The 19,526-nt window shown below is 33.8% G+C and overlaps 1 protein-coding gene and 1 long non-coding RNA gene across 2 annotated transcripts; one reads left to right on the top strand and one right to left on the bottom strand.

The window, feature by feature from the left end:
• Nucleotides 1-833: 833 nt before the first annotated feature.
• On the bottom strand, nt 834-10,537 carry LOC128243641 (uncharacterized). The gene is made up of 3 exons (XR_008262864.1): nt 10,360-10,537; nt 3,264-3,663; nt 834-1,086 (listed from the first exon to the last, which is right to left on the bottom strand). It is a non-coding gene; the product is annotated as an uncharacterized LOC128243641 (long non-coding RNA).
• Nucleotides 10,538-11,695: 1,158 nt separating this feature from the next.
• Nucleotides 11,696-19,302, top strand: LOC128243622 (uncharacterized). Its single transcript, XM_052961499.1, has 2 exons — nt 11,696-11,827; nt 17,974-19,302. Exon 2 carries the CDS (start codon nt 18,210-18,212, stop codon nt 19,137-19,139), a length of 930 nt encoding a protein of 309 aa, XP_052817459.1. The 5' UTR covers nt 11,696-11,827; nt 17,974-18,209; the 3' UTR covers nt 19,140-19,302.
• Nucleotides 19,303-19,526: the final 224 nt, after the last annotated feature.

Below are 19,526 nucleotides of genomic sequence, written 5' to 3'. Positions count from 1 at the left end.
ACAGCTGTTCTATTTTTTTGTCTTAAATGAGCAAATTTCTACATTCTTTTTTGCAAATCAGACTGCTGACAAAAGATCAGATCGCAGATTTGTAGATTTCTGTTCGAAAATTAATGTAATGGCATTCAACATCACTTCTTGAACTTAAATAAGAAAGTATGCAGTCTTATGACACTATTGTTCATGCATTTTCGCATAAATTGGCTCTTTCCAAGCCAAAAAATAAAGAAGTTCACTTCAATCTGTGAGAGTGCAGCTTTAAGTCAATCTTAATCTTAGGGTCATACATCATTGACTAAATTCACTCTATTGGTCAGTAATCCGATTAGCTGTACATATTATTCTCTGATTCAATTAGTCTGACCAATATTAACAGCCTAGTTTCAGTCTAGCAAATAAATTCAACACAAGTTGTTTAATTCTTCTGAGACTGACAAAGAATTAAAAACCCACATTCATGAAAAATATTTTCGATATATGAAAAAAAAACACACAAAAAATAGATTCAAGAATAAAAGAAATATGCATCCTTTAATATATATTGCATATAAACAATTAATTATCTATTATAAAGTTAACCTGAGTTACAATGTTTTATCTATAATTATTGCCATTTATATTTAATAGTTTATAATTATCATGTCTATCAAACAAACCAAAAAAATGTCATTAAATATTTGAGATAAGCACAGGCTGACACAAGAACTAAATATTTAAGTCAAAGTTGACAAGGCAAACAGTTCCTACCATGATATATATATATATTTATACACATGTATGTCAATAATAATCGAAAATTGTTCCACCGCCCCCCCCCCCTCCCCCATCGTGAATCTGCAACGCGTTCAGTAAAGATGAAAGATGTTTGCGGCGAACGTTTGCTGTTTGGTTTCCCGCTTAACGTATATGCGCTGCGTTGCAACAGAGATATAAAACAAAACGTTTGCGAGCGTTTTGTAAACGCTCGCCTGACTGAACGCACTGCTGATATCCTGGCCTCAGAACACTTTTTACATATCCCTCTTCCTCCTCTCTTTAAAATGATCGTCTTTTTGCCATTACTCTGTCCTCTCCATTGAAGTTAGCCTGCAATTTTAGAAAGGAAAATTTTAATTTCACACAAAAATGGCACTTGTTTATACCAGCACATTTGGCATATGACAAGAGCACCACCTGCGGGTTCTGAACGCTCGTCTGATTATATCCTTTTATTGTAAATTTATTTCATATTGTACATTTGAAAGTGAATATTCCAATGTTTAAAAGTGATAGCTCTGATAGTTTGCTTGTAAGCCGCCTTCTAAGCACATTATTTTATTAAACTTAAAATAATTAGACTATAGTCCACAAATACTAAAATATCCCCCATCCTCCCCATTCCCTTCTAAATGAGTTTGATATATTGAAGGCATAATCCTTTCATTTTCTATGAAGAAGCTTAGTGTCCATTTCTCAAAATCAACCAAAATTCACGTTTTTTACCCTAAAAACAGGTGAGACTCAATATCTTTAGGGTATAATGTGAAGAAGGGTATAAGATGTACAAGTTCCCCAAGTTTCAAAGTGACAACTTTGATAGTTTTCATGTAACTGACCTGAACGCAAAACTTAACCCCAAGGCAAGGATAACAATCAAGTGATGACAATTGCTGCTTGTCATTTTTTTCAATAATGTATGAATTTAACAGAGTTTATTAAAGGGACTAGACACCAGATGATACAATTGCAAAAAAAATAGATAACTGTCAAAAACTTACATACAATTGATATACTAGTGTATAACTTTTAATCTTACTTTAATAGCTATATAACATTGCTTAAGACACATAATTTCACAGCTTTTGCACATATTGTCGATATGAAACTTTCTGGGGTGTGTTTACCACATATAATATCCCAGTAAGTTTAAAAAAGCATCAGTATATTTATCAGTATTCATAAATGGATATAATATAAACTTGGAAAACTTAATTCACTATTTTTACACAATGAAACCCAAATGAGATAGTCAAATGATTGCTCTGTTTATTTTAATCATGTAAAATTATTTATTATATACCCATCATTTATCCACACGTAATACATATCGCAAAATACAGTAGTCTGTATTCCACTCTAGTGCACTACAGCCGTTTTCAACTCTTGTGACGTCACGTCATAACAACTTTACAAGTGTCATTGCGTGATGTTAAAATGATGTCATAAAACAAAATAATGTGTCCTTAAAGGGACTGTGTCACAGATTTGCACAAAAAAGTTTTTTCTGTAACGAATCTCAGGACAATTATCTAATAGAATGTGTTACGCTTTGATGTCATAATTGTAAAAAAAGTACCAAAATGTAAAAAAAAAAAAGATTGTGTCGGAGAACGGGTCAAACCCGCGTCGCAAAAATTGAAGTCCAACTTCACGTGATAACACCTTCTAGCCAATCTCGCATGATTGAATGAATTCTACCTTGAACACATACCCAGTAATCTTTTTTAATGGAAAAATACTAAGTAACTGCTAATAACTTAAATAAATTGTAAACTATGTGGTACTTCAATTAGTACGTTTCAATGCATTGTACACATCGATGCCAAGTTTATGTCATTTTTCGACAATTTGTTTTTTTCGCTATTTCATCATCTGTGAGACAGACCCTTTAAAATGACATTTATTATGAAAACATGTGGCTTTTAAGTGATGTAACAAGTAAATTAGTAATGTATATATAATAAAAGGGTTATTAGTATGGCGTTTTGATCCGGGAGGTTTGTGCCTTGTGAAATCCGAATCTGCAAAAATCCACTCAAGTTAAATACAACCTCCCGGATCAAAACACAGTAAGTAGTACTAATAACCCTTTTGTATTATCAGCCTTCTAAATGATCACATCGACAGTTCTAGGCTTATTTTGAAGAAATACTGTACTTGCCAACCTGGTGTCTAGTCCCTTTAAGTTTATGGCTACATTGCACACAAATAAAGTAGGTTATGTTGCATGAACATAATCTTCAATAAAAAAAACCTATTCAAAATATATTGTTGAATACTTCAATAATGTTTTTTGAGACATTAACAAAATAAAAAGACAATAAAAAAAGTCATATGCTCATTGACTTAAAGAATCCATGATAGCAAATTGATTGTTTAGTTTTATTCAATTACATAATTTAATCAATGACGTTCTAATGAGTAGGTCATATTTATGGAATAAGACAAATAACTATATCTTATATACATGTGTATGTCAAAACTTTGCATTCATATATACATACCATTCAACTTTGTCTTTGGTGTTTGTTGCATTTGCAAGTCTAGAAGAAGATGATGATGCTGGTGTTCTTAAAGAGTGTGTTGCTGGTGTTCTTGTAGTTCGAGTAGTTTTATTCGGGTAGCTGTTGTTGCTGATGTTTGTGTTTAGGATGAATTTGTTCTTGAAGCCGATGTTTTTGTAGTTGTCCCTGCAGGAAGTGTTGATGTTCTGGGGTTGAAGTTGTTGTTCTTGAAGATGGGGTTGGTGTTCATGTTCTAGTAATCAGAGTTGTTCATAAATCTGGAGTTGCTTTTGTTTGTTTTTGTCAGAAGTATTGTAGTTCTTATACGCAGGGTTGTTCTTGTAAATTAAGTTGTTGTGTCAGAGGTTGTTTCAGATTCCCACTCAAATATGTCGAAGGCCTTAAAAATAAGAAAATGTGAAGCTGTGACAAGGTTTTTTAAATGACAAAAAAGTTTCACATTTTAATTATATTTTTTCTTATTAAATTTAAGTTAACATTTTATGCTAAAGTTTAGAATGTTACAGAATATATATATATATATATATCCCTCCTTAGTTGAACCACCACTTGAAAGATTAAAACTTAAATTGTCACTATCAAGATGTGTTTTATTACCCCCAATTAACCCCCTAATTCACTCCATTTGTTAGGTTTAGAAGTGTTACTATGGAGACCTTCAAAGCCAATATTTTTAAACTAGTATTTTGCTTCAAACACTTTCAACAGAACCTACCATAAATCAAGAGTTGAAGTGGGCCCTGGGCCCCTGACAGCCAAGAAAGAACTTTACATTTGCAGGGCTTGTGGGCTTGTGATTATTTTGATCACTGATATGATAACATGGACATAATAATGCCTATACAAATCTTTGTTTACACCGATCTGAATTTATTTTTTTCTTCCTATTTTTTTTTGGCGTTTTGATCAAAATGCATTTTTTCAGAGACCTAAAATAATACCCTGATACAGGTCAGTTTGCTAAAGAATTATGGTCGTCCAAAAAAAAGTAATGCCTACCTATCTACCCTTTTTTGGGGGGATGTTAGTAGAAACTAAGAATATTTGTTTCGCCTAATCAAGGATTTAATTTGAAGACAGTTTTGCTGCTTACTGTATATATTTTTACTTTATTACATTGCATTGTGTGGGAGTAGGATTTGATATATTGGTGCAAGGTATTTTGATTATAACAATTCTAGGAAGTTTATCAAAATGCTAATCTTTATGCAAGATGTGTCATGTTTGGTGTCATTATTTTGCTTTTATAATTCACTTTTATATTTAATAATATATTGATAAATTTGTATCAATGTAAAAGTTTAATTTTTATTACAAGCAAATGAGGAAAATCAAAATAGTTCCTCAGTTGGTAAGATCCATCTACATTTCATGTCAGTATTTATCTTAGCTCCGCCCCTTTCACTGGACTTGACATTGCCCCTTTCACTGTTTTTGACATCTGAATGGCTGAGTTAAAATTGCCTTTTAATGTTCTTTATGAATGACAGTTTTATACAGGGAAAGCCTGGTTAATGTGACAATCATTATTCTGAAAATGGTGCTATATAATATGGTTATGAATAGGCTTATAATTTATTTAAGATAATAAACATAATCTGCAGTTATGCACTTTAATTGATCAAAATACATGTTCCTTAATTATGCTTAAAATATAAATCCTTATAATATTGGAAGAGATACATGACTGTCAATTTAGAATTGAACTTCAATTTCATAGCATTTCACAGAATTGATTAAAATAATTGCTTATGGTCATGTTGATTTATAGGCTAATAGCAAAGAGGGAAAAAAATAAGAAATATATATAATCATATGGAAAGGAAAAATTGAGGTGAATTTTATGTGAATATCTTAAATGTATAATTCTCCATTTTGCTAAAGTGGCTAATTGTTATTTAATTCAGATGTTTTTTGTTTTTTTTTGGTACATTTTATTTTGGCATTTTGATATTATTTCAAGGATATTCTGGATATGCAGTTTTAATGTCTTTTGTTTGATTAAAAAATTAGTTTCTATTTGTGTAAGAAAAGCCAGACAAAACTATAATTATTGTTATTATATGCAATTGTTTAAACCTGAGAGTAAGATAACATATTATTGGTCCCAGTTAACATAATTTTGCTTTAAGTGTCTATTCATTATTTTTACCAGCTTTCTTTGTACAGTGCACTTAAAGCTGCACTCTCACAGATTGAACGTTTTGACAACTTTTTATTGTTTGCCTTGGAACCAGCCAATTTTTGCAAAAATCCATGGAACCAGTTATATAAATAAAACTACTAACAAAAAATCCAAAAATGATATAATATGCATTTTCCTTAAAAAACATCAATTTTTCAAACAGAAAAATGTGAAAATATACGATCTGATTTTGTCAGCAATCATAAATTTATTTGCAGATATCTAGGCAGAAATTTGCTCTTTCCAAGACAAACAAAAAAAAAGTTGTCAAAATGGTATATATATCTGTGAGAGTGCAGCTTTAATGTCATCTTACACCTAGATTTTAGAGTAATTAACAAGTCTTACTTTTTGTTTTTAATTTTAAGTTTAATTAGGTTATTATAAGGGCCCTTTCCATATCTTGATTAAGATTTTTTTTTTGGAAAAGTTTAATTATGTTCTCTCCTACTATTTTCTAATTGTGGACTTTTTGTTAGAGAATTTTATCTTCATTATCTCAACAACAACAGGATCAGAGTGGCATAAATGCAGCCATAGAGACAATTATAAACAAAATACTTCTAAAATAGACCTGCCACATATAAAAAATTCATATAACTATACATGAAATAGACTTAAATCATACTGGATTTGCAATTGCAATATTTGTTATCGCTGATTTAAAAGGAACACTATTCTTAGAATAAAGGAGTGGAAATCCTGAACAGAAGTCTCTGACTGTTGAAAAAACTACATCAGCCAACCTCAAATACTCTAAGGCTGACCAACAGTAATCTTTCAGTAGGAACTGAAAACAAGGAGGCACACTAGGGGCGCTACTGTGCTATTCCCCAGTCATTCAAAGTACCCCCTGTGAACGCGTTAGCGGACTTGCGCCCAATTCTTAGCAAAATATTGTGCATGAGTGTAGACATTAGACATATATATTTAAGATATATATAATCAAAATGTGAACTTATTTGACAGCTTCAAGGAATGGAGAGAACTCAGCGGATTATTTTGTTTCGCCAAGGCATGTAGGAAAATGAATCCCATTTCATCATAAATTCTGTTTATTGACTAGTCACTTTAACAATAGTAAAATCTTTCAACTAAAAAAAATAATATTAAGCTCTGCAATTTCAGAGTACCATCCACTCATGATATATTATCATTTATCATGGTGTAATTAATTAAGTCATTTTGACATCCTACTGTTAGTTTTAAAATAATATACTAAAGTAATAATTACCGGTACATGTACATTACCATGACAGTCACGCCAATGGGAAGACTTATTTAGGGACTGACATTATAATTCACCAGTCAATTGTAACCACAGCCCCCCCAGGTCCGGGGAATAGCCGGGACTTTGACTTTCGGTCCAGCCGACCCCGGGTAAAATCCCCTCCCTGCGGGGACGAACTGATGGTTAAACCCCGGCCAAACGCCCCCGCACCCCAGAGACTCTATATAAGGCCCAATCTTGGCTTAATTTGGCCCTTTGACAAAACCACCGCGGTCACCCGGCCCTGCGGGGCCACCTGGAAAGTAAAAACACCGCCCTTTTCTCCGGCTATCCCCGGTATACCCCCAGACCTGGGTGGGGGGGGGGAGCGTGGATACAATTGACTGGTGCATCCATGGGGAGACTTATTTAGGGATATAACATTGGCATACAATTATATAGTAATTAGTTATCCTGACATGTACTTTACACAGATTCGCTACATGGTGACAGTTACTCTGGGACGGACATTACATTTACAAACACTATACTAATAGTATTTCAGACATGAACATTGCAAAGACACACACCAGACACCCTTAGGGTGACTTAATTAGGGACAGACATAACACTGATATACAATACAGTAATTAATTATCCTGATGTGTACTTTACATAGAATCCCTACATGGAGACAGTTAATCAGGGACGGACATTACATTAACACCACTATAGAAATAGTAATTCTGAAATGAACATTGCAAAGACACACACTATGGGGAAAGTTAATCAGGGCCTGTCACACTAAATTGGCATACACTATATAGAAATAGTTATTCTGAAATTTATGAACATTGCAAAGACATACCCCATGGGGACAGTTAATAAGGGACGGACATTACATTGACATACACTATAAAAATAGTTATTCTGATATGAAAATTGTAAAGAAACACACCATGGGGACAGGGATTTCAGGGATAGACATTTCATTGACATACATTTTAGGAATAGTTATTCTGCCATTATCATTGTTATAACAAATGCCATGGGGACAGTTATTCAGGGACGGACATTACATTGATGTATACACTTTTATAAGTACTAGTTATTTTGACATATTAACATTTTAAGACAAGCGCCATGAGGACTGAGTTATTCAGGGACAGATGTTACATTGACTAGACTTAATTGACATACACTATAGTTATAGTTATTCTTACATGAACATTGCAAAGACACACACCATGAGGAGACTTATTTATGGACAGACATCACACTTGACAATAACCATATACTAATAATTATCCTGACATTTACTTTACATAGAATTGAACCATTGGGACAGTTATTCAGGGACAAACATACATTGACTAAATGACATTATACTATAGTAATAGTAATTCTGACATGTACATTGTAATGACACACCCAATGGTGACAGTTATTCAGGGACGGACATAACATTGACACACACTCCAGAAATTGGTATTCTCAAATGTACCTACAAAGAATCTCACCATGGGGACAGTTATTCAGGGACAAGCATTACAATTACATACAATATAGTATAAATAGTTATTCTAAAATGTACTTTATAACAAAAAATGACACTATAGTGACATTTATTCAGGGACGGACATTACAGTTGACTTTCAATATATAGTAATAATCATAATAGTCATTCTAAAATGTATGGTACATTACAAAGACACGTGCCATGGGGTCAGTTATTCAAGGACGAACATTACACTGACATATATATACTATAGTAAGAGTTATAAGGACATTTAGTACAATGAAGAGATACACCCCATGGGAATAGCTATTCACGAACAGACATTACATTCATGTATACAACTTACAAATTAATAATTCTGAGGACAGGTACATTAAAAGTAATCACATCTTTAAACAGTTATTTAGACCAATATAACAGTGACATATACTATAGTTATAGTTATAATGACATTTACATGGAAAAACACACACCATGGATACATTTTTTCTGAGGGAAGAATTTACATCTAACAAGCACAACTATGCTACCAGAAAGTCCAAACAGTAACAAAAATATGTCAAAACATGCACATACTGAGTCAGTCATCCAATTAGACTTTTGAAGGTACAAGCCCGACTTCTAACACTAATGCTTGGCATTAATTTTTTTATCAAGCCCTGCTAAATAAAATTTGGGCTGGTGTCAATTTTGACCACTGCAGTCAGCTAAATATGCCATAAATATATAATAATCATGCGCCAACCTGCAGATCATATATATAGGCAAAACTTTTGTCTGTGTCATAAGAAGCTTACTAAATCTGAAATCTGGGGGCAGATCATGACAGTTTATATTGCATTAGGATGTTGAATGCGCAATTACAGGCAAAAGACTTTCATGAAAAGAATAAATACTTTTAATAATAATGTTGTTTTTTCTCACCGTTTTTTTAGGAGAGTGGGGAGACCATGAATACCAGAGGCCTTACCTAGGGTCCTTGGGGTACAAGTCTAAAATAATAGACGTGTTATACGGGTTTCTTCCAATCCCTAATGTCTAAACGGGTTTGTGTAAAAACCAGAGGTGTTTGAAAAATATTGAAATTGTATTAAGTGCAGTATTTTATGGTTGAAATTGATCATAAAGGCTTATATTCATAATTTACCATACATGTAAAAGAAGTTATTTTGCACAAAACAAGCATTAAATGCATTAAAACACATTTACCTTTCCAATAAAATGAAAGTTGACTGACACAGACAACAATTATGCCAAACGGAACAACTCGACACAATCGTAATAAGTAGGCCACATCCGACAAGCTTCGAGATAGACCGTCAAACTCATAATTATTCGTTGGGTACTTATTTTTGTGTACGGAACTAATATAAAATAACATAATCTGGTAATATTACTTGTTTTTATGATATTTAATGGACGCAATATGCTTTAACCCGGAACAACTACCCACTTTTGGTACAAAACAATTTGTACTTTAAGGATTTGCCATATCAAAAATCATAAAAAAATCTGTCAACGTACAATTATTTGGACTACTTGGGGTACGGGATCATTTGGCAGGGATTTTATCGGCAGTTTGTCCCCGCAGGACAAGGATTTAACCTGGGCTTGGCTTGACAGAAAGCCAAAGTCCCCGCTTTTCTCCGGACCTGGGAAGGCTGTGATTACCGGAGGCCTTACCTAGGGTCGTTGAGGTACGGGATCATTTGGCAGGGATTTTACCAGCAATTCGTCCCTGTAGGACAAGGATTTTACCCGGGCTTGGCTGGACAAAAAGTCAAAGTCCCCTCTATTCTCCGGAACTGGGGAGGCCGTGATTACCCGAGACTGGGTGTATACCGGGGATAGCTGGGAAAATGGGCCTTTGCCCGGGCTTAGCTGGACCGAAAGTCAAAGTCCCTGCCATTCCCTGGACTGGGGGGGGGGGGGGGGGGGGGGGGGGTGCGGTTACAACTGACTGGTGCATAACCAAGAGTTGTCCTACTTCTTAGCCACAGGTGCAAGTCACATAATCAATAATCGCCTTATATATGGGATAAGTGTATTAAGATATTCTTATTAAAATTGTTTGTGTCAAGTAGATCTACCTGTGTTCTTAGCTGATACATATTCAACAAGCCACACAAAAATGCAATAGAATAAAATATATATGACTTACCATGGAAGTTAGGGATATATCCATTTTGCAAAAATTAGTGTCATTCAGTCATTCTGATTCATCGTTCTGCAAAGCTCGATGATTTTGTTTATCTTCTATGAAAAACAAAATAATTCGTCTGACACATTCGTAATTTTCCAGCATGATACATGTACCCTGGTATTGATTATTGTAATTGTATGTTTGTGTTAAACCGGTTTAAAGTCAGATTCAAGTACCAATAATTAAACAATTTTAAGCAATATCATCTTTTTAACGTTACAACTCTTTAACGTCACGTATAATTTTCATTCCTGCATTATTTTTAAAGACGGTTAAAAAAGGAAGATTTTTTTTTAAAAAGGTTACATTACACTATTTCATAAGTTTCGAAATTAGTTAAATTACCTTTAATAATATCATTTACATAACTAACATGGTTGTTATATTAAACATATAAGATACATATGTAGTAACATTTGTTTTTGCTTTAAATAAAGTGCAATAATCGCGTTTAAATCATAAATAGTCAAAACAGGTTTTGCTGGGTTTTTCTCCCGTAAAAAACATTCATAAAATTTCTATTGTTCTTTAAATAAAAAGCAAGTATTTCAAAATCCTTAAACAAGTGATAATTAACATCATAACAATAATATACTAGCTTAGAAGTGGGGTTTTTACGGATTTTGCATTATCGGTAAAATCTTGGAGTTTTATCCCGCAGGAGAAAAACCCCGTACTGAAAAGCGGGGTTTTTTTGTTTCGCGTTATTTCACTTCCGGTGTCGAAGCATATTGCTCCTTTTGATATAAAATGTTGTTTTGAGCTAAAATAACTTGAATCGTGTATTATTGAAACCCCGCGGGATTTTTCCCCAGCTTTTGAAAAACGGGAGAAAAATCCCGCGGGATAGTGAAAAACCCCGTGTTTTTCTGCGAAAACCCCGCTGGGGCCCGAAGTTGGCGGGTCAATTAGACAAACTTCCAAAAACATTTCGCAAACAAAATACACCAAAATCATACCTTAATGAAGCCTTCTAACTAAAGTATAGGCCAGTATTCGATTACACCGTATTTAAAGGGTACTTGAGTTTGCGAAATCTAGGATTTGCAAACACAAATTGGAGGTCGTTCTAACCAAATATGTAGCAAGCAATATATCAATGGAATAAATTCAATAGAGCGAACACAACGTTTTGTATCATTCTTAGTTCTTAACTAATTAATGATTTGAGAAAAATGAAGCCTTGTTATAACCGTTGAACTAATAAGTCTTGGCAAACAAATATTCCAGCCACAAGTGTTCTATTGTAAGCCAATCGCTGTGTTTCGAGAACAAAGTGTACCTCAAGTGTCTAGCAGGAGTATCTGCTTCTGCTTTCACATGCATCGACCTGGTCCCTTAACGAGAAGCGGTGTTTGCTTTCATTCAAAATCGTTTTTATAGCACGAAATGGATCTCTGATTTTTGGATATGATGAAATAATCTTGTAAGTGTTTCTTATTATTTTTTATTCATGATTTTGTTTGAGATATTCAAGGCATGATTGCTTCAATTTCAACTGTGATATACTTGCGTTAATAAGCTGAATATCCGGTAAATGGAAGGAATCACTGAAAAAAAAACTTATTTTATTTGTGCTGTAATTAAATGTTGACAAACAAAAATATGATGTTTACACCTTGTTTAACATTCGAGAATTTCCTTTGGAAATAAGGACACAGTTGTGTTGTGTATTATCCAGCATGCTTCTCGGCTGTGTTCTTTCAAGTATTATGAGTTATGCACATTCTTACAGTAACAAGAGTACTTCAAACGGATTTGATATGTGGTTAATAACATACAAACTACAAAAAAATAACGATCATGATGTGTTTATACCCAGCAATATGTTTCCCATTCATCCAAAGAAAATTGTAGTTCTAATCAGTGTCTACAAGTGTGTATGTATATTACTTATCGTTTCAAAAAATGTAAATATTTAGATGAATAAAATTACCTATTTATATTTGCATAGTGCAGGACTTTACTGGGATGACCTTGCTAAGTTTGTGTATCATAATGATCAACAAAAGAATGCACAGTTTTGTACTGAACTGACTTGATTGGTTATATATTATATTATTATTATTATATTGACTACATTTTGATATATGTTTACACATCCATTTTAAAATCTGGTTTAGGACGTAAAATTCAACTTCAAAACAGACAACCGTACTATTAAGTGCACACCTTAGTTACATTGCGCATGTGCAAAGGGCAGAGCGATTTATGAGAAGTAGACGACTGGACCAAGTCACGTTGGCCGTCAAAATACACCATGCCATATGAATATAAGTGTTTTTATTCACCGTCAAATCTGCTCTACATGATATGGAGCTGCAGTGCATTTGGTAAATCCTCGATTGTCATTGGTACACAAATTAGTGCAAGCACCAGGAAATGATGCGGTTAAGTACCATTCTGTATTAAACTGGCGGACAAAAGTATGAAATCTCATAAGTAACAGAACTTATGGAAGTACCTCGTACAGCATGTTTCATGTATTTAAGGCTCAACAAAGAATTTAACGGAAACGTACTTATCATTTTGTATCGAATATAAGTGTGTTTGTGAAAAAAATAGAAGTTCATTTGTAAGCAAAGTGATTTTATGAAATTTGATTTATTACAGCTTTAAAGTTTTCATGATTTTGAACAGTACACAAATAAATTCATTCTGTAAGCCCATTAATCCACAAATAAATGCATTATTGGTGCTCATTTGTTCATAAATGAATGCATTCTTGATGTTCATTGGTCCATAAATAAATGCATACAAAAGCGCACTGTAGCTGAATAAAATAAATTTAATGTAAGTTAATCTCTTATACGGGGAAAAGAACGAAACTCAAAAGAATACCATCATCGGGGTCAAAATCATGATAGTTCAAATTTCATACGGGTGTGACCTTCAAATTGTGGAGAAGCCGAATTAACAATCATCAGTTGGATCTTTCAGTAACAAATTATATGTATTATAACTGCCGAAAAATGCCATGTCAGCCAATATTAACAGTTTTAATAAATATTTATACAATACCATTCATAAGCAATATTAAAGCATAAACACTTTAATTACAGTCACCTTAGAGCTGCAAAGAGAATCAGTTTGTTAGTTGTTGTTGTTATGCAGAGATTATTATGCACAGGAAACCGTCTTTCTTTGATGTTTTAATGGCTTTAATTGCTGTCTACACATTACATATAAACATATTAACAACACCAGATTCTAAACTAAGGAGAGAGTAAACCAGTGTGTGTGCGTGCGTGCGTGCGTGCGTACGTGCGTGCGTGCGTGTGTGTGATAACCAGTGTGTGTGTGTGTGTGTGTGCGTGCGTGCGTGCGTGCGTGCGTGCGTGCGTGATAACCAGTGTGTGTGTGTGTAATAACTTTAAAGTAAGAAACTCTAGTAAAGTGAACGAAACGGGCTATACATATAAGTGAGGTTGTGGGTATGTCTCTGATATCTGGTTGATATGTCGTCAAACTGTCATATTCTGCCAGTTGGCTTGACAAGCCTGCCTAAGGACTCTCTGAGCTTTTGGAAAGACCTTGACCAGATGAGGAGTCAAATTTGAAAGTGTTTCCCATTACATTGCCTGAAGTGGCCACAGGATCATCGTTAAAAGAATGCACGAAGAAATGGTTCATTAACCGAACTACTTAAATGATACGATAATCAGCATAAACACTGAAATGAACATATTCAAATGGAATCATTGACCATTGTATATATTTATAAATAGGAATGATCTTAAAATGTTTCAATATATGAAGAAATATCGCAGATTTAATCCATTAATATATTTTTATTTGCAACATGTAAATTGATATTTTGAAATATGAAGCAAGACAAAAGAACACACAAACACTTATTTGATTATTTTGAATTAATGATGTGTTATCTGATTATTTGCTGATTTTGTTAGTTGTTGATATCCAATCTGCACTCAACGCGTTAAGTATTCAAGACCACCATCAGTAATTTGAAGTATTAGAAATTGATTTAATATCAATTGACAAAAAGGCAAACACGCTTCTTAATGTAATAAATTATATTTGTTATATCAAGCCACTTTTTTACCAAACTACTAAATTATAAATTATAATTAAGTTCATATTGCACAATTCTGTCAATTTTAACTACTGAAATTGATATAGCGGATTCTGTTAATGAAATATTTAAAGAAACAATTCATACTGAGTTTAAATTGTCGGTTACAAACAGAAACTCTGAAACAAAAAACTTAGCCCCTATACATTCAGTAAGGAAAAAGTCCCTGACATTTTGAATATAACATTCAAACAATAAACTGATATTAGATGTTGTTTTAACCAATATATTCACAAAACTGCATTCCTCCAATGAATATAATATAATGAAATCTACAGGGACAAGCCAAGTAGTCGAAAGAAAACAATAGAAGAACACTTTGAGGTCCAAACAGCAATGAAATAGAGTCACAAATGTATAAACACCATATAAACAACACACTCCTCAGGCAAACCGCACACTCGTCAAAATAATTTTCCATCTTTTAATGCACCAGTCAATTGTAACCACGCCCCCCCCCCCCCAGGTCCGGAGGTATACCGGGGATAGCCGGGGAAAGGGCCGTGTTTTTACTATCCAGGTGCCACCGCAGGGCCGGGTGACCGCGGTGGTTTTGTCAAAGCGCCAAATTTAGCGGAGATTGGGCCTTATATAGAGTCTCTGGGGTTCGGGGGCATTTGGCCGGGGTTTAACCAACAGTGCGTTACCCGGGATTGGCTGGACCGAAAGTCAAAGTCCCGGCTATTCTCCGGACCTGTGGGGGGGGGGGGTTATAATTGACTGGTGCATAATATTTGTCAACATATTTTGGGGTTATTTAAACCACGATACCGTAGAGCCTTTTACCTTAATAACTATCGGTATATTTTTGCAAGACAAAAGGACAAACCAAAAATTTGCTTCATACCTTAACGACAAAATACAATTATCACCTATCGAATTATTCAAACAGAGCGACTGTGCCAATTCGATGTACTTTTAATACAGTGCAAACTACAGGAACGATCCAAAAAGCCATTTATTTGCTGTGGACAACGAAACTATAATGATGAAGCAGATTATAAATTATAATAAATGTTTGGTCAGAACGTATCGAGGTAATAAGGACTTAAAAGACGTATGCAATTATCATTTATTTTCTGTTTCTGAGGAAGTTTTTCCTAATCTGCTTAATCATAAATCCCATGACAGCGTTATCAACAGTATTGCCATGAATGGGATAAACAATTACTTTTAACCCATTAATTACGACCGATACAAATCTTTGAATTCAATATCTGTAATCGATGTGTCTATGTAAATGATTTGCATCAATATTTTCTAAGTAGCTTGGTTGTAAATGGTATTGTTATTAACAAACATGAACCTGATTACAGGTTAATTGATTTTTTAAAGTTATTTGTACTCCTTTATGCGGACGATACTGTTATATTGTCTGAATCTGCTATAGATTTACAGAATGCACTAAACCTGTATGAGAACTATTGTTTACAGTGGAATTTAACTGTTAGTACTTCAAAAACTAAGGTTGTCATTTTCTCTAGAGGTAGACTAAACCACCATACGTTTTCTTTATGTAATGATACAATAGATGTTGTTACGGAATATAAATATTTAGGAGTTATTTTTACTAAAAGTGGCTCGTTTTGTAAAACAAAGGACTATATTTTAAAACAGGCAACAAAGGCAATGTTCTTTGCTTAAAAAGTCAAAATATCTATGTTTATCTATTGATTTACAAATGATTTGTACAACAAAATTATCAAACCTATATTACTATACGGTTGTGAATGTTGGGGTTTTGGCAACAATTACATACTCGAAAAGGTCCAATTGAAATTTCTAAATATATATTAAATGTTAAAAGTAGTACCAACATGTATGATATATAGTGAAACGGGTGTTAAGCCTTTACAAATAGATATAGATTAACGTATGGTCAATACTGGTCCAACTTGATTGTTCCATCATGTCATAAACTCTCAATCTCAGTATACACGTCACATTGAGTAAATTCATGTATTCTGACAATGTTAGAGCTAATGACTTTAAATGGATTAAACATGTTAAGAATATTTTCATCAAATGTGGTCTTATTAATGTTTGGCAAAGCCACGAATTTCCAAATAAAAAATGGTTACACAAGAGTGTTAAGCAGAAATTGTCTGATTTGTTTTTAAACGAATGGTACACTACTGTGAACTCTTCAAGTAAATGTGTAAATTATAGCTTGTTTAAAGAACGTTTTGAATTTGAAAACTATCTTGTTAAAACACCGCCAAAATTATTGTACTATTTTATACGATTTATAACAAGAAACAATCATTTTCCTATTGAAGTAGGTAGTTGGAGGAATATAAATATAAATGACAGAAATTGCCACCTTTGTGATTCAAATCGTATTGGTGATGAATTTCATTATTTGTTAGAGTGTAGTTATTTCACTAACGAAAGGCGACGTTTCATTGATAACTGTAATTTTAGAACTCCGAATATATTGTCATTTAAACGTGTTATGAAATTAAACCCAGAATGTATTATGTTTTCAAAGTTGTGTAAATTTATAAAATGTATCATTAAAAAAGTCAATTATAGAATATAATGTACTCCTCTTTATACTATGATGTTAATTATTATTATGATTGAAGTTCATTTTTCAAAGCCTCTCTATGTGTAACTGTATAATATGTTCATTGCAATTCTCATTTTGTCATGCATGTATGACATGAGTTTACTGAATAAACTTGAAACTTGAAACTCTATGAAAGCGTTCTTTTAGAGATACATTTCCAGTTACAAACTCCGATAATAGAGAACTTATCATAAGGAGTATACATTAGGTTTATTCATGTGAGGACTCGATTCTGATTCGGTTAAATGGTGTTTTTGTTACAAACTCGTTACAAATGTTACTTTCCTCTGAACGAACTCCAGCATTAGGTTACATGCTTTGCACATCAATTATTTCCAGGAAGACCATCAATACGCTTAATTAAATGCAGGATGCAGAATAAGTAAGACTTCATCTGGATAGGGTTTACGATACATTTCACTGATATCTTGTCTATGATAGTAAGATAAGATAAATTTTATTTCCAATCATGGGTCATGTTATATGACATGTTTATCACAGTTTACAAAATGCAGAAAATAAATTGAAACAGTAAGGTAACGTATTTAGTAAATGTAAATAAGGCTTCATTTTGATTGTTTAACACAAATAACATAATCTCATTTTTAAAATGAATACACATGTTCCCCATTTCCTTTTTATGCCTTACTAAATTGTGTTTTCAATTGTTGTGTAAACACATTTAATGATTTTATTTTCCATGGGCACCTGGATTTAATTTAAGATATACTATAAGTTTGCATTACTATTGTCTGTTATATTGCAGAACATTAAATAAACTTATATTTAATTGTATGGAAGTTTACCAAAATTTAAAATCAAATCTTATGTGCTGACATGGATGTAATATTTAGTTTTTTAGAGATTTAATTAAGGATTAAAAAAGTAATCTTATTCCTTGCAGGTGGCTGAACGAATCCAGGGTGAGCCAAGCAGTACAGACAAGATGGGCAACAGGCAAGCTGTTCTACTTGATCAACGTGAATACTTGAATCGAATCATTGAATAATGGGCTTCTCCAGTCAATCAACAATCAAAACATTAACAAGCTATGTCAACACTGTTCTATTTCATTACCGTTAAAACCATTGAAGAGTTTCCCTTCCCTCAAAATCGAATCATTGGATAATGTGATCAGCTATGTCAACGAAGGATGCCAAGCCAGTTATTGGATTAGTCGTACTTGGATTTTCAGCGCTGTCGCAACTTGTTTGTCTCTTTCTAACACGTGTACTTGTGAAATTGAAACATGGTGACTATACATCGACTATGAAGACCCTGTTGTACACATCATCATTCCTGGAACAAATTTCATTCATGGTATTTCACATCAAGTACCAATACATGAACATTGATTTCGACAGTACAGACGAATGTACAGTCCTGAGGTTTCTGTCCACATTTTTTGCGGCGTTCTCAACCATGTGGATACTGTGTATCTCCGTTTTCTATTTAGTGTTGACCATTAAGCCCCAGAAGTGTTTCAGCTTTCACGCACGTTTCCTCTCCCACTGTACTGCGTGGACGTGGACGTGCGTCAGTTCTCTTATGTACCTCGTGCTCGCTTTCCTCCTGCGCGAGAGATACATGCACGAGCTTACGCATCAATGCTGGAGTAACATCCGGGACACTATTCACATGTACAGCACCTATGGAAATGAGATCATTCCGCTGATGTTCGTCATCATGGTTTCATCCATAGCAAGACTTCGAATCTCAAAAACGAGATACCAACTGGGGAATTTCATGCAGAATTCGGAGTGTAACATCAATGGATCGCGTCTAGTCTGTACTTTAAACGGTTACGTTGTTTTATCTTCTCTCTTAGTTCTATACTACATATTACTTACGTTTAGGATATTGCTGGATCCGAGGGGATCGGATATCGTATTGATGCTATTTCAGGCCGGTAGGGGCTACGCTATAGCCATTACAACGTGCTTTCTGGATGAGGACGTGCTGTCTCTCGTGTGTAAGAGAACGTTTCAAAGACCAACAGTAGTGACGTCCACAAATGGACGATCAGCTTTTGATAATAACCAAGAAATGCAAACCTTTATATTTCAATAGCGCATTTGATATTAAAATTGGAAAAATCGAATATTTTAGAGAAAACTTGTTTTAGTTCGTGACCATATATCGACAGGACATTTTGTATCATTTGACATTTTGACCGAGTTGTGGCACACACAAGAAATGAAAATTCTGTAATTGTTATAAGTGATTTTTTCGAGTGTTAACATACAACATATTCCGAAACAAATATCATTTTAGTTCTAGTTATTTTGTATTCGCCAGCATTTTATTAGTTTATGTTTACAACTTTAAAATCAAAACCATACAAGACTCTGTGTACCAGCTTTTTCACTCAAGTGGGAGTTAAGAGCTTTCCAATCATAAGTGTTACTGGTTTTGAACGTTTGGCTGCTGAGATAGTAAGCTTGATTCGCCTTTACG

This window comes from Mya arenaria, chromosome 8 (assembly GCF_026914265.1).
Source record: "Mya arenaria isolate MELC-2E11 chromosome 8, ASM2691426v1".
Taxonomy (NCBI): Eukaryota; Metazoa; Mollusca; class Bivalvia; order Myida; family Myidae; genus Mya; species Mya arenaria.
Note: the sequence above shows the minus strand (reverse complement) of the source record. Positions and strands in the feature narration are given on the sequence as shown.

What these genes read in the sequence shown, in the direction of transcription:
- LOC128243622 (XM_052961499.1), top strand. Translation starts at nt 18,210, where the DNA reads ATGTCAACGAAGGATGCCAAGCCAGTTATTGGATTAGTCGTACTTGGA.